Source organism: Dendrobates tinctorius, unplaced genomic scaffold (genome assembly GCF_039654945.1).
Source record: "Dendrobates tinctorius isolate UK_male_01 unplaced genomic scaffold, ASM3965494v1 ptg000378l, whole genome shotgun sequence".
In the NCBI taxonomy this organism is placed as follows: Eukaryota; Metazoa; Chordata; class Amphibia; order Anura; family Dendrobatidae; genus Dendrobates; species Dendrobates tinctorius.
Genome location: NW_027362044.1, coordinates 378157 through 394576, shown reverse-complemented (window position 1 = coordinate 394576; position 16420 = coordinate 378157). Strand labels below are relative to the sequence as shown.

Here is a 16420-nt window from a genome sequence, read left to right as displayed (position 1 = left end):
CGCTGATACCCCACATGTGGGGGTAAACCACTATTTGGGCGCATGGCAGAGCTCGGAAGGGAAGCAGCGCCATTTGACGTTTTTGGCTGGAATTGAGATCAGACACCATGTCGCGTTTGGAAAACTCCTGATGTAACAAAACAGTGGAAACCCCCCACAAATGACACCATTTTGGAAACTAGACCCCCTAAGGAACTTATCTAGATGTGTGGTGAGCACTTTGACCCCCCCAGTGCTTCACAGAAGTTTATAATGCCCGGGCGTGAAAATAAATAATTCGTATTTTTTCCACAAACATGATCTTTTAGTCACCATTTTTTTATTTTCCCAAGGGTACCAGGAGAAATTGGACCCCAAAAGTTGTTGTCCAATTTGTCCTGAGTATGCTGATACCCCATATGTGGGAGAAAACTACTGTATGGGCACACGTCGGGGCTCGGAAGGGAAGTAGTGACGTTTTGGAATGCAGACTTTGATGGAATGGTCTGCGGGTGTCATGTTGCCTTTGGAGAGCCCCTAATGTACCTAAACAGTGGAAACCCCCCCACAAATGACCCCATTTTGAAAACTAGACCCACTAAGGAACTTATCTAGATGTGAGGTGAGCACTTTGAACCCCCAAGGGTTTCACTGAAGTTTATAATGCCAGGGCATGAAAATAAAAAAACCGTATTTTTTCCAGAAACATGATCAATTAGTCCCCAATTTTTTCATTTTCCCAAGGGTAACAGGAGAAATTGGACCCCCAAAAGTTGTTATCCAATTTGGCCTGAGTACGCTGACACCCCATATGTGGGAGAAAACTACTGTATGGGCACACGTCGGGGCTCGGAAGGGAAGTAGTGACGTTTTGGAATGCAGACTTTGATGGAATGGTCTGCGGGTGTCATGTGCGTTTGGAGAGCCCCTGATGTACCTAAACTATTGAAACTCCCCACAAGTGACCCCATTTTGGACACTAGACCCCCCACGGAACTTATCTAGATGTGTGGTGAGCACTTTGAACCCCCAAGTGCTTCACAGAAGTTTATAACACTCGGACGTGAAAATAAAAAAATCATTTTTTTCCACAAAAATGATATTTTTGCCCCCAATTTTTTATTTTCCTAAGGGTAACAGGAGAAATTGGACCCCAAAAATTGTTTTGCAATTTGTCCTGAGTAGGCTGATACCCTACATGTGGGGGTAAAACACTGTTTGGGCGCATGGCAGAGCTTGGAAGGGAAGGAGCACCATTTGACTTTTTCAACTCAGAATTGGCTGGAATTGAGATCAGACGCCATGTTGCATTTGGAGAGCACCTGATGTGCCCAAACAGTGGAAACCCCCAATTCTAACTCCAACCCGAACCCCAACACACCCCTAACCCTAATCTGAGCCCTAACCCTAAGGCTGTGTGCACACGCTGCGGATTTTGCTGCGGTTCCGCAGCGGTTTTGGCTGCTGCGGACCCGCAGCAGTTTCTGCTGCGGTGTACAGTACCATGACTCCCTATGGGAATCAAAAACCGCAGTGCAGACGGTGCAGAATTTTCCGCGCGGATTATCTGCGGTTTTCAATCCGCAGAAAGAATTGACATGTCAATTCTTTCTGCGGATTCTCCTGCGGTTTGCCATCTCCTCTATTGAGGAGATGAAAAACCGCAGGACAAAACCGCAGAGCAATCCGCAGGTAAAACCGCAGGTCTTTTGACCTGCGGTTTCACCTGCGGATTTTACAAAATCCACGCGGATGAATCCGCACCTAATCCGCAGCGTGTGCACACAGCCTTACCCTAACGGGAAAATGGAGATAAATACTTTTTTTTAAATTTTATTATTTTTCCCTACCTAAGGGGGTGATATCGGGGGGTTTGATTTACTATTTATGGCGGTTTGTATATTTGGCAGCTGTCATACGCTAAAAGACGCTTTTTATTGTAAAATAGTTTTTGCATCACCACATTTTGAGGGCTATAATCTTTCCGTATTTTGACCCACTGAGTCATGTGAGGTCTTATTTTTTGCGGGACGAGTTGACGTTTTTATTGGTACCATTTTCGGGCACGTGACATTTTTTCAGGGCTGTGGAGTCGGTAAGCCAAACCTGCGACTCCAACTCCGACTCCTCAATTTCCCTTACACCGACTCCAACTCCCACACAGATTGCTTATATTTAAGTGAAAAATTTATTGTAGTACAATGTGAACCTCAGACATTTAATCATTTTTATGATCCAATAATCAAGATATTTAGATAGAACAGAATATATATTGGTGTACTACCCGGTTTTCATTCTTTTTGGTACAGATACGATATGGATAGACAGATATGGATAAATGGATAGATAGAGCAAATTTCTAATCTGCTTTTGCTATTGAAAACATTATCTATGAGCTCAAAAACCTTTCAGGTGATGCAGTTTTTTAAAAAGCTGATCTGCTTTTGCAGCTGAAAAACGTATCCTCAAAAAACACAGGAAAAACGCTGTGTGTGAATGTAGCCTTAGATCAGGAATAGAACAGCCATTTATAGGACATTTCATAACTTTCCCAAATTCCTATGAAAAAATATTCAGCACATCCTGCATTGAATTACTGGACCCAATTTATTATATATTTTAGGAGTCGGAGTCGGTCCATTTTATACCGACTCCACCAAAATGAGCACCGACTCCGACTCCACGACTCAGACTCCACAGCCCTGCATTTTTTGATCACTTTTTATTCCTATTTTTGGGACGCAGAATGAACAAAAACCAGCGTTTCATGAATTTCTTTTGGGGGGGTGCGTTTACACCGTTCCGCGTGCGGTAAAATTGATAAAGCGGTTTTATTCTTCGGGTCAGTACGGTTACAGCGATACCTCATTTAGGTCTTTTTTTATGTTTTTGTCGGTTTTATGCAATGAAAACTATTTTATATAAAAAATAATTATTTTTGTATCGCTTTATTCTGCGAGCTATAACTTTTTTATTTTTTCGCTGATGATGCTGTGTGGCGGCTCGTTTTTTGCGGGACAAGATGACGTTTTCAGCGGTACCATGGATATATATGTGTCTTTTTGATCGCGCGTTATTACACTTTTTGTTTGGCGGTATGATAATAAATCATTATTTTTTGCTTCGTGTTTTATTTTTATTTTTTAAGGTGTTTGCTAAAGGGGTTAACTAATGGGACAGTTTTATAGGGCGGGTCATTACGGACGCGGCGATACCTAATATGTGTACTTTTATTGTTTTTTTTATTATTTCCAAAAAATGGATTTATTGGGGGAATATTTTTTTTTTTTTTTCTAATTTATTTGGCGATTTTTTTTTAATTATTTTAACACTTTATTTTTTTTTTTACTTTATTAAATAGTCCCAGGTGGGACATCACTGTCCTGTGACAGATCGCTGATCTGTCACATCACAGATCACTGTGACAGATCAGCGATCTGACACAGGCACTGCAAAAGGCTTCCTCATGCCTGCGCTTTGCAGGCACTGAGGAAGCCAGCTTCCTCAGGCCCCCGTCGCCATCTTGGATTCGGGGGCCTGGAGGAAAGGAGCCCCCCGCAGCAGCCCTGCACATTGCGCTGCCGTGGGGGGCTCAGGGAATCACGGAGGGAGCCCCCTCCCTGCCGATGCTTCCCTTTAACCCCCGGTACACCTCGATCATGTTTGATCGCGGTGTGCAAGGGGTTAACGTGTTGGGGGCGGTCCGTGACCGCCCCTGACACATTGTGCCGGGTGTCAGCTGTGATAATCAGCTGACACCCGGCCGCGATCAGCGGCGCTCACCACGTGGGTGCCGCTGATCGCGGTAGACGTACTATCCCGTCCAAGGTCATACGGGCCCGGGTACCGTGGATGGGATAGTACGTCGGATGTCAGGAAGGGGTTAATAGCCTAGGAAGGAGACATGGATATTGCCCTCCCAGACTAAAAACTATCAGCTCTCAGCCACCCCAGAAATTGCACATCCAAAAGATGCACTAATTCTGGCACTTGGCCTCGCTCTTCCCACTTGCCTGTAGTGGTGGCAAGTGGGGCAACAGTTGGGGGAGGGTGATGTCACCTTTGTATTGTCCGGCAACATTAAGCCCCGAGGTTAGTAATGCAGGAGTCTATAAGACAACCCCATTATTAACCCCATAGTTATACTCTATAAAACACACACACACACAGACTAAAGTCCTTTAATTGAAAGAAGCAAACAGACTCCCTTATTGAATGCAAATTAAACCATACTCACTTAATCGTCCATTCCACTGAAGCCAATGTCTCCTGTAACAGAATTAAAACAATATTCCTCAGCTGTCCACAGAGAAAACAATCTATTTATCCCGCTCTGCTACACCTAGATGGAAGGCTGCATTGTTGCATGATGCTATTATACAGCCTGCCATCCAACTGTGCGCACTTGCTCAGTGTCTCGCGGTGAACTCCTGTCACCTCACTGACGTCACCGCGAGCTTGAGAAAGTTCTCACACTCACGGTGCCACAGAAAGGTCCTGGAAGCTCATAGCCAATGAACTCACTTCACCTATCTGAAGTCAGCGCCGTTATAACTCTTTAGATGGCGCTCACTCTGATGCGAGTTAGCTGAAACGAGTTCATTGGCTGTGAACTCTCGGGACCTTTCTGACGGCACCACAAATATGTTAACTTTCTCAGGATCGCGGTGAAGTTAATCAGGACATAGGAGTTTACTGCGAGACACTGAGCAGTGGTAGCAGATGCTGCTCAGTGTCTCTGCTGGATGACAGGCTGTATGGTCGCATCAAACAACCTGCCATCTAGGTGCAGCAGAGCTAGACTCATCGCGGGACAAATGGATTATTACCCTCTTCTTAGCGGACAGGTGAGGAATATTGTTTATTATTTCAATTCTCCTACAGGGGACATCGTCTTCTATGGACTGGGCGATGACGCACGTATGGTTTAAATTAGATTCATTAACCCCTTCTCGACATGCGTTCCTGCAAACTGTAGTACAAGTACAGCGCCTCAATCTTGGGGCCTCACGCTCTATGTGAGAGCTGACACCCTGCAGCAACGCCCACAATTAGTACTAGCACTGATCATGGGCATTTAACCCCTCTGGTGCCACTGTCAATATTGACAGCGACATCGAGGAGCATCGCACAGAGATCCTCGCAGAGGAGCTAGATCCTCTACAATGATATGACGAGAGGATGAAACCGGCCTCAGCCTAAAGCCCCCCTGGGGTACAGCTCTGGGGCCAGGACTGCAACCCCCCCCCCACATCTGCCCTGTACCTTGCTGGGCTTCCTCCTCTTCTCCCTCATGAAGTCAGACTCCCAGGACTTCAGCCGACGCTTCACCTCATTATAGCGCTCCATAAGGGTACCTGAGGGGGACAAAGCGGGTAACGGAAAATCCCCCCAAACATCAGCTATCACTCGTATAATATCACACCCTCCCCCTGGTCATCAGTCAACACAGGGTCACTGTATAATATCCCCCTCCCCCGGTAATCAGCCGTCACTGGGACACTGTATAATATCCCCCTCCCCCGATCAGCTATCACGGGGCCCTGTATAATATCCCCCTCCCCCGGTAATCAGCCGTCACTGGGACACTGTATAATATCCCCCTCCCCCGGTCAGCTATCACGGGGCCCTGTATAATATCCCCCTCCCCCGGTCAGCTATCACGGGGCCCTGTATAATATCCCCCTCCCCCGGTCAGCTATCACGGGGCCCTGTATAATATCCCCCTCCCCCGGTCAGCTATCACGGGGCCCTGTATAATATCCCCCTCCCCCGGTCAGCTATCACGGGGCCCTGTATAATATCCCCCTCCCCCGGTCAGCTATCACGGGGCCCTGTATAATATCCCCCTCCCCCGGTCAGCTATCACGGGGCCCTGTATAATATCCCCCTCCCCCGGTCAGCTATCACGGGGCCCTGTATAATATCCCCCTCCCCCGGTCAGCTATCACGGGGCCCTGTATAATATCCCCCTCCCCCGGTCAGCTATCACGGGGCCCTGTATAATATCCCCCTCCCCCGGTCAGCTATCACCGGGCCCTGTATAATATCCCCCTCCCCCGGTCAGCTATCACCGGGCCCTGTATAATATCCCCCTCCCCCGGTCAGCTATCACCGGGCCCTGTATAATATCCCCCTCCCCGGTCAGCTATCACCGGGCCCTGTATAATATCCCCCTCCCCCGGTCAGCTATCACAGGGCCCTGTATAATATCCCCCTCCCCCGGTCAGCTATCACAGGGCCCTGTATAATATCCCCCTCCCCTGGTCAGCTATCACCAGGCCCCGTATAATATCCCCCTCCCCAGGACAGCTATCACCGGGCCCTGTATAATATCCCCCGGTCAGCCGTCACCGGGCCTTGTATAATATCCCCCTCCCCCGGTCAGCCGTCATCGGGCCCTGTATAGTATCCCCCTCCCCCGGTCAACCGTCACCGGGCCCTGTATAATATCCCCCTCCCCCAGTCAGCCGTCACCGGGCCCTGTATAATATCCCCCTCCCCCGGTCAGCTATCACCGGGCCCTGTATAATATCCCCCTCCCCAGGACGGCCGTCACCGGGCCCTGTATAATATCCCCCTCCCCCGGTCAGCTATCACAGGGCCCTGTATAATATCCCCCTCCCCCGGTCAGCTATCACAGGGCCCTGTATAATATCCCCCTCCCCTGGTCAGCTATCACCAGGCCCCGTATAATATCCCCCTCCCCAGGACAGCTATCACCGGGCCCTGTATAATATCCCCCGGTCAGCCGTCACCGGGCCTTGTATAATATCCCCCTCCCCCGGTCAGCCGTCATCGGGCCCTGTATAGTATCCCCCTCCCCCGGTCAACCGTCACCGGGCCCTGTATAATATCCCCCTCCCCCAGTCAGCCGTCACCGGGCCCTGTATAATATCCCCCTCCCCCGGTCAGCTATCACCGGGCCCTGTATAATATCCCCCTCCCCAGGACGGCCGTCACCGGGCCCTGTATAATATCCCCCTCCCCCGGTCAGCCGTCACCGGGCCCTGTATAATATCCCCCTCCCCCCCGGTCAGCTATCACCGGGCCCTGTATAATATCCCCCTCCCCAGGACAGCCATCACCGGGGCCTCTATAATATCCCCCTCCCCCGGTCAGCTATCACGGGGCCCTGTATAATATCCCCCTCCCCAGGACAGCCATCACCGGGCCCTGTATAATATCCCCCTCCCCCCCGGTCAGCTATCACCGGGCCCTGTATAATATCCCCCTCCCCAGGACAGCCATCACCGGGGCCTCTATAATATCCCCCTCCCCCCGGTCAGCCGTCACCGGGCCCTGTATACTATCCCCCTCCCCCGGTCAGCCGTCACCGGGCCCTGTATACTATCCCCCTCCCCCGGTCAGCCGTCACCGGGCCCTGTATAATATCCCGGTCAGCCGTCACCGGGCCCCTCTCCAAGTTACCTCACGGCGCTCGGATTTCCCGCGTTTCTGACGTCCTCGCGCGCAACACTCTCGTCACTGACGACCAATCAGCTCGGCTCTTCTGTAAAGGCCAATCATGATGTGCGGTGACGTCAGCGTCACGTGACATCGACTGATGAGGAAGTGACCAGAGGACTAGCAACTACCGGAGCCGTCAGCAGCGGTAACGAGACCGGCGGTATAACGTGCCCCCCCGTGTATTATCCCCCCTCCTCCTGTAGTGTCCTCCTCCATTATCCCCCCTCCTCCTGTAGTGTCCTCCTCCATTATCCCCCCTCCTCCTGTAGTGTCCCCGTCCATTATCCCCCCTCCTCCTGTAGTGTCCCCGTCCATTATCCCCCCTCCTCCTGTAGTGTCCTCCTCCATTATCCCCCCCTCCTCCTGTAATGTCCTCCTCCATTATCCCCCCTCCTCCTGTAGTGTCCTCCTCCATTATCCCCCCTCCTCCTGTAGTGTCCCCGTCCATTATCCCTCCTCCTCCTGTAGTGTCCTCCTCCATTATCCCTCCTCCTGTAGTGTCCTCCTCCATTATCCCTCCTCCTCCTGTAGTGTCCCCATCCATTATCCCTCCTCCTCCTGTAGTGTCCTCCTCCATTATCCCCCCTCCTCCTGTAGTGTCCTCCTCCATTATCCCCCCTCCTCCTGTAGTGTCCCCGTCCATTATCCCTCCTCCTCCTGTAGTGTCCTCCTCCATTATCCCTCCTCCTCCTGTAGTGTCCTCCTCCATTATCCCTCCTCCTCCTGTAATGTCCTCCTCCATTATCCCTCCTCCTCCTGTAGTGTCCTCCTCCATTATCCCCCCTCCTCTTGTAGTGTCCTCCTCCATTATCCCCCCTCCTCCTGTAGTGTCCTCCTCCATTATCCCCCCTCCTCCTGTAGTGTCCCCGTCCATTATCCCCCCTCCTCCTGTAGTGTCCCCGTCCATTATCCCCCCTCCTCCTGTAGTGTCCTCCTCCATTATCCCCCCCTCCTCCTGTAATGTCCTCCTCCATTATCCCCCCTCCTCCTGTAGTGTCCTCCTCCATTATCCCCCCTCCTCCTGTAGTGTCCCCGTCCATTATCCCTCCTCCTCCTGTAGTGTCCTCCTCCATTATCCCTCCTCCTGTAGTGTCCTCCTCCATTATCCCTCCTCCTCCTGTAGTGTCCCCATCCATTATCCCTCCTCCTCCTGTAGTGTCCTCCTCCATTATCCCCCCTCCTCCTGTAGTGTCCTCCTCCATTATCCCCCCTCCTCCTGTAGTGTCCCCGTCCATTATCCCTCCTCCTCCTGTAGTGTCCTCCTCCATTATCCCTCCTCCTCCTGTAGTGTCCTCCTCCATTATCCCTCCTCCTCCTGTAGTGTCCTCCTCCATTATCCCTCCTCCTCCTGTAGTGTCCTCCTCCATTATCCCCCCTCCTCTTGTAGTGTCCTCCTCCATTATCCCCCCTCCTCCTGTAGTGTCCTCCTCCATTATCCCCCCTCCTCCTGTAGTGTCCTCCTGTAGTGTCCTCCTCCATTATCCCCCCTCCTCCTGTAGTGTCCTCCTCCATTATCCCCCCTCCTCCTGTAGTGTCCTCCATTATCCCCCCTCCTCCTGTAGTGTCCTCCTCCATTATCCCCCCTCCTCCTGTAGTGTCCCCGTCCATTATCCCTCCTCCTCCTGTAGTGTCCTCCTCCATTATCCCCCCCTCCTCCTGTAGTGTCCTCCTCCATTATCCCCCCTCCTCCTGTAGTGTCCCCGTCCATTATCCCTCCTCCTCCTGTAGTGTCCTCCTCCATTATCCCCCCCTCCTCCTGTAGTGTCCTCCTCCATTATCCCCCCTCCTCCTGTAGTGTCCCCGTCCATTATCCCCCCTCCTCCTGTAGTGTCCTCCTCCATTATCCCCCCCTCCTCCTGTAGTGTCCTCCTCCATTATCCCCCCTCCTCCTGTAGTGTCCCCGTCCATTATCCCTCCTCCTCCTGTAGTGTCCTCCTCCATTATCCCCCCTCCTCCTGTAGTGTCCCCGTCCATTATCCCTCCTCCTCCTGTAGTGTCCTCCTCCATTATCCCTCCTCCTCCTGTAGTGTCCTCCTCCATTATCCCCCCTCCTCCTGTAGTGTCCCCGTCCATTATCCCTCCTCCTCCTGTAGTGTCCTCCTCCATTATCCCTCCTCCTCCTGTAATGTCCTCCTCCATTATCCCTCCTCCTCCTGTAGTGTCCTCCTCCATTATCCCCCCTCCTCCTGTAATGTCCTCCTCCATTATCCCTCCTCCTCCTGTAGTGTCCTCCTCCATTATCCCCCCTCCTCTTGTAGTGTCCTCCTCCATTATCCCCCCTCCTCCTGTAGTGTCCTCCTCCTGTAGTGTCCTCCTCCTGTAGTGTCCTCCTCCATTATCCCCCCTCCTCCTGTAGTGGCCTCCTCCATTATCCCCCCTCCTCCGGTAGTGGCCTCCTCCATTATCCCCCCTCCTCCTGTAGTGTCCTCCTCCATTATCCCCCCTCCTCCTGTAATGTCCTCCTCCATTATCCCCCCTCCTCCTGTAGTGTCCTCCTCCTGTAGTGTCCTCCATTATCCCCCCTCCTCCTGTAGTGTCCTCCTCCTGTAGTGTCCTCCATTATCCCCCCTCCTCCTGTAGTGTCCTCCTCCATTATCCCCCTCCTCCTGTAGTGTCCTCCTCCATTATCCCCCCTCCTCCTGTAGTGTCCCCGTCCATTATCCCCCCCTCCTCCTGTAATGTCCTCCTCCATTATCCCCCCTCCTCCTGTAATGTCCTCCTCCATTATCCCCCCTCCTCCTGTAGTGTCCTCCTCCATTATCCCCCCTCCTCCTGTAGTGTCCTCCTCCATTATCCCCCCTCCTCCTGTAATGTCCTCCTCCATTATCCCCCCTCCTCCTGTAGTGTCCTCCTCCATTATCCCCCTCCTCCTGTAGTGTCCTCCGCCATTATCCCCCCTCCTCCTGTAGTGTCCTCCTCCATTATCCCCCCTCCTCCTCTAGTGTCCTCCTCCATTATCCCTCCTCCTCCTGTAGTGTCCTCCTCCATTATCCCTCCTCCTCCTGTAGTGTCCTCCTCCATTATCCCCCCTCCTCCTGTAATGTCCTCCTCCATTATCCCCCCTCCTCCTGTAATGTCCTCCTCCATTATCCCCCCTCCTCCTGTAATGTCCTCCTCCATTATCCCCCCTCCTCCTGTAGTGTCCTCCTCCATTATCCCCACTCCTCCTGTAGTGTCCTCCTCCTGTAGTGTCCTCCATTATCCCCCCTCCTCCTGTAGTGTCCTCCTCCATTATCCCCCTCCTCCTGTAGTGTCCTCCTCCATTATCCCCCCTCCTCCTGTAATGTCCTCCTCCATTATCCCCCCTCCTCCTGTAATGTCCTCCTCCATTATCCCCCCTCCTCCTGTAATGTCCTCCTCCATTATCCCCCTCCTCCTGTAGTGTCCTCCTCCATTATCCCCCCTCCTCCTGTAGTGTCCTCCTCCATTATCCCCCCTCCTCCTGTAGTGTCCCCGTCCATTATCCCCCCTCCTCCTGTAGTGTCCTCCTCCATTATCCCTTCTCCTGTAGTGTCCTCGTGTATTATCTTCCCTCCTCCTGTAGTGTCCTCCTGTATTATTTTCCCTCCTCCTGTAGTGTCCTCCTGTATTATCTTCCCCCCTCCTGTAGTGTCCTCCTGTAGTGTCCTCCTGTATTATCTTCCCTCCTCCTGTAGTGTCCTCCTGTATTATCCTCCCTCCTCCTGTAGTGTCCTCCTCCATTATCCTCCCTCCTCCTGTAGTGTCCTCCTCCATTATCCCCCCTCCTCCTGTAGTGTCGTCCTCCATTATCCCCCCTCCTCCTGTAGTGTCGTCCTCCATTATCCCCCCTCCTCCTGTAGTGTCGTCCTCCATTATCCCCCCTCCTCCTGTAGTGTCGTCCTCCATTATCCCCCCTCCTCCTGTAGTGTCGTCCTCCATTATCCCCCCTCCTCCTGTAGTGTCGTCCTCCATTATCCCCCCTCCTCCTGTAGTGTCGTCCTCCATTATCCCCCCTCCTCCTGTAGTGTCGTCCTCCATTATCCCCCCTCCTCCTGTAGTGTCGTCCTCCATTATCCCCCCTCCTCCTGTAGTGTCGTCCTCCATTATCCCCCCTCCTCCTGTAGTGTCGTCCTCCATTATCCCCCCTCCTCCTGTAGTGTCGTCCTCCATTATCCCCCCTCCTCCTGTAGTGTCGTCCTCCATTATCCCCCCTCCTCCTGTAGTGTCGTCCTCCATTATCCCCCCTCCTCCTGTAGTGTCGTCCTCCATTATCCCCCCTCCTCCTGTAGTGTCGTCCTCCATTATCCCCCCTCCTCCTGTAGTGTCGTCCTCCATTATCCCCCCTCCTCCTGTAGTGTCGTCCTCCATTATCCCCCCTCCTCCTGTAGTGTCGTCCTCCATTATCCCCCCTCCTCCTGTAGTGTCGTCCTCCATTATCCCCCCTCCTCCTGTAGTGTCGTCCTCCATTATCCCCCCTCCTCCTGTAGTGTCGTCCTCCATTATCCCCCCCTCCTCCTGTAGTGTCGTCCTCCATTATCCCCCCTCCTCCTGTAGTGTCGTCCTCCATTATCCCCCCTCCTCCTGTAGTGTCGTCCTCCATTATCCCCCCCTCCTCCTGTAGTGTCGTCCTCCATTATCCCCCCTCCTCCTGTAGTGTCGTCCTCCATTATCCCCCCTCCTCCTGTAGTGTCGTCCTCCATTATCCCCCCTCCTCCTGTAGTGTCGTCCTCCATTATCCCCCCTCCTCCTGTAGTGTCGTCCTCCATTACCCCCCTCCTCCTGTAGTGTCCCCGTCCATTATCCCCCCTCCTCCTGTAGTGTCGTCCTCCATTATCCCCCCTTCTCCTGTAGTGTCCCCGTCCATTATCCCCCCTCCTCCTGTAGTGTCCCCGACCATTATCCCACCTCCTCCTGTAGTGTCCTCCTCCATTATCCCCCCTCCTCCTGTAGTGTCCTCCTCCTTTATCCCCCCTCCTCCTGTAGTGTCCCCGTCCATTATCATCCCTCCTCCTGTAGTGTCCTCCTCCATTATCCCCCCTTCTCCTGTAGTGTCCTCGTGTATTATCTTCCCTCCTCCTGTAGTGTCCTCCTGTATTATCTTCCCTGCTCCTGTAGTGTCCTCCTGTATTATCTTCCCTCCTCCTGTATTATCTTCCCTGCTCCTGTAGTGTCCTCCTGTATTATCTTCCCTCCTCCTGTAGTGTCCTCCTGTATTATCTTCCCTCCTCCTGTAGTGTCCTCCTGTATTATCCTCCCTCCTCCTGTAGTGTCCTCCTGTATTATTGTCCCTCCTCCTGTAGTGTCCTCCTGTATTATCTTCCCTCCTCCTGTAGTGTCCTCCTGTATTATCTTCCCTGCTCCTGTAGTGTCCTCCTGTATTATCTTCCCTCCTCCTGTAGTGTCCTCCTGTATTATCCTCCCTCCTCCTGTAGTGTCCTCCTGTATTATCTTCCCTCCTCCTGTAGTGTCCTCCTGTATTATCCTCCCTCCTCCTGTAGTGTCCTCCTGTATTATCTTTCCTCCTCCTGTAGTGTCCTCCTGTATTATCTTCCCTCCTCCTGTAGTGTCCTCCTGTATTATCCTCCCTCCTCCTGTAGAGTCCTCCTGTATTATCTTCCCTCCTCCTGTAGAGTCCTCCTGTATTATCTTCCCTCCTCCTGTAGTGCCCTCCTGTATTATCTTCCCTCCTCCTGTAGTGTCCTCCTGTATTATCTTCCCTCCTCCTGTAGTGTCCTCCTGTATTATCTTCCCCCCTCCTGTAGTGTCCTCCTGTAGTGTCCTCCTGTATTATCTTCCCTCCTCCTGTAGTGTCCTCCTGTATTATCCTCCCTCCTCCTGTAGTGTCCTCCTGTATTATCTTCCCTCCTCCTGTAGTGTCCTCCTGTATTATCTTCCCTCCTCCTGTAGTGTCCTCCTGTATTATCTTCCCTCCTCCTGTAGTGCCCTCCTGTATTATCTTCCCTCCTCCTGTAGTGCCCTCCTGTATTATCTTCCCTCCTCCTGTAGTGTCCTCCTGTATTATCCTCCCTCCTCCTGTAGTGTCCTCCTGTATTATCCTCCCTCCTCCTGTAGTGTCCTCCTGTATTATCTTCCCTCCTCCTGTAGTGTCCTCCTGTATTATCCTCCCTCCTCCTGTAGTGTCCTCCTGTATTATCCTCCCTCCTCCTGTAGTGTCCTCCTGTATTATCTTCCCCCCTCCTGTAGTGTCCTCCTGTAGTGTCCTCCTGTATTATCTTCCCTCCTCCTGTAGTGTCCTCCTGTATTATCCTCCCTCCTCCTGTAGAGTCCTCCTGTATTATCCTCCCTCCTCCTGTAGTGTCCTCCTGTATTATCTTCCCTCCTCCTGTAGTGTCCTCCTGTATTATCTTCCCTCCTCCTGTAGTGTCCTCCTGTATTATCTTCCCTCCTCCTGTAGTGTCCTCCTGTATTATCTTCCCTCCTCCTGTAGTGTCCTCCTGTATTATCTTCCCTCCTCCTGTAGTGTCCTCCTGTATTATCTTCCCTCCTCCTGTAGTGTCCTCCTGTATTATCTTCCCTCCTCCTGTAGTGTCCTCCTGTATTATTTTCCCTCCTCCTGTAGTGTCCTCCTGTATTATCTTCCCCCCTCCTGTAGTGTCCTCCTGTATTATCTTCCCTCCTCCTGTAGTGTCCTCCTGTATTATCTTCCCTCCTCCTGTAGTGTCCTCCTGTATTATCTTCCCTCCTCCTGTAGTGTCCTCCTGTATTATTTTCCCTCCTCCTGTAGTGTCCTCCTGTATTATCTTCCCCCCTCCTGTATTATTTTCCCTCCTCCTGTAGTGTCCTCCTGTATTATCTTCCCTCCTCCTGTAGTGTCCTCCTGTATTATCCTCCCTCCTCCTGTAGTGTCCTCCTGTATTATCCTCCCTCCTCCTGTAGAGTCCTCCTGTATTATCCTCCCTCCTCCTGTAGTGTCCTCCTGTATTATCTTCCCTCCTCCTGTAGTGTCCTCCTGTATTATCTTCCCTCCTCCTGTAGTGTCCTCCTGTATTATCTTCCCTCCTCCTGTAGTGTCCTCCTGTATTATCTTCCCTCCTCCTGTAGTGTCCTCCTGTATTATCTTCCCTCCTCCTGTAGTGTCCTCCTGTATTATTTTCCCTCCTCCTGTAGTGTCCTCCTGTATTATCTTCCCCCCCTCCTGTAGTGTCCTCCTGTAGTGTCCTCCTGTATTATCTTCCCTCCTCCTGTAGTGTCCTCCTGTATTATTTTCCCTCCTCCTGTAGTGTCCTCCTGTATTATCTTCCCCCCTCCTGTAGTGTCCTCCTGTAGTGTCCTCCTGTATTATCTTCCCTCCTCCTGTAGTGTCCTCCTGTATTATTTTCCCTCCTCCTGTAGTGTCCTCCTGTATTATCTTCCCCCCTCCTGTAGTGTCCTCCTGTAGTGTCCTCCTGTATTATCTTCCCTCCTCCTGTAGTGTCCTTTATGAGGACTGTGTTTAGGAATTTCAGAGAACCATACTAGCAAAATTTTCAAGCTCCTTTGCAGCTCAGCCCAGACTCCGCTCCACCTCCGCCTTCTCCCCTCCAACCTTCTACAGTCCCACCGCCCACTTTTAGGAAAAAAATCCACTTCTGCACCATGTCCTCACCAATCACACAGTAAGGGTATGTGCACATTTTGCGTATTTTTCCGCGCGGATCTGCAGAATCCGCAGGTCAAAATGCCAGTGGATTTACTGCGGATTTGGCATGCTTCTTTATACCTTCTGATTCCTATAATGGAATAGGTGTAAAAACGCTGCGGAATCCGCACATAGAATTGACATGTTGCGGAAAATAAACCGCTGCGTTTCCGCGTGGAATTTTCCGCAGCATGTACACAGCGGTTTTGTTTAACATAGGATAGCATGGTACTGTACATCCCTTGGAAAACTGCTGCGGATCCGCAGGGCTGAATCCGCAACATGTGCACAGACCCTAACAGTTCACATACATAGCCCAGCAGCTTTTCTTTTAGCCAAAAGACTTTTTTGATTCGCCACCACGACAAGTTAGGGTATGTGCACACGTTGCAGATTCTGCTGTGGAATTTTCCACGCAGATTTAGCTTAATCTGCAGGTAAAGTGACCTGCATTTTCCCTGCGGATTTAGTGCAGATTTAGTGCAGTTTTCGTGCGGATTTCTATAATGGAGCAGGTGTAAAACTGCTGCAGAACTGCACAAAAGAAGTGACATGCTGCAGTTTTAAATCTGCACCAAATCTGCACGGAAAAATCCACAGCATGTGCACAGCGTTTTTAGTTTTACATAGCCTTAAATGGTACTGTACATGACTTGCAGTTCCGCAGGGCCAAATCTTCTGCAGAACTGCAGCAGAATCCGCCCCGTGTGCACATACCCTTAGACTCTCTTGGTCAGGCCCTAACTCTAACCTCTTAAACATTTCCTAAAATATTGTATATTTTTATTTTTCTGTGATTGCATGTGTCACATTCATTTTTAACCCATGGAGCTTTTTTCAGTTTTGCGATTTCGTTTTTCGCTTCCCTTCTTCCCACAGCCATAACTTTTATATTTTTCAATCAATATGGCCGTGTGAGGGCTTATTTTTTGTGGGACGAGTTGTACTTTTGAACGAATTGGTTTTACCATGCCATGTACTCGAAAACGGGAAAAAAATTCCAAGTGCTATGAAATTGCAAAAAAAATCCCAGACTTGTTTTTTGTTTGGCTTTTTTGCTAGGTTCACTAGATGCTAAAACTTCCCTGCCATTATGATTCTCCAGATCATTAAGAGTTCATAGGCACCAAACATGTCTAGGTTCTCTTTTATCTAAGTGGTGAAAAAAAATTCCAAACTTTGCTAAAAAAAAAATTGCGTTTTTTTCCAAGACCTGTAGCGTCTCCATTTTTTGTAATCTCTGGTCTGGTGAGGGCTTATTTCTCTCTCACCCATGACAGCACCACGGAGAGAGGGGATCCGCCCTTCAGGGACAGGAACCTACAGATGAAAGGGTGGTTCCTCTCCTCCACCCCAGTTGGTTACAGAGCA

The 16420-nt window shown here is 51.2% G+C and overlaps 1 protein-coding gene across 5 annotated transcripts in view; it reads right to left on the bottom strand.

The window, feature by feature from the left end:
* RECQL4 (RecQ like helicase 4) overlaps positions 1-7562 on the bottom strand; it is a 268983-nt gene extending 261421 nt beyond the window's left edge. For 4 of the 5 annotated variants that reach the window (XM_073563093.1, XM_073563095.1, XM_073563096.1 and 1 more), the window contains exons 1-2: positions 7411-7561; positions 5245-5336 (exon numbers count right to left, since the gene is read on the bottom strand). In XM_073563093.1, coding sequence (XP_073419194.1) covers positions 5245-5328 — 84 coding nt within the window. In that variant the 5' untranslated portion in view covers positions 5329-5336; positions 7411-7561. Of the gene's footprint in view, positions 1-5244; positions 5337-7410 lie in introns of all 5 variants that reach the window. The other variant, XM_073563098.1, reaches the window with a different exon arrangement.
* Between the last annotated feature and the right edge of the window lie 8858 nt (positions 7563-16420).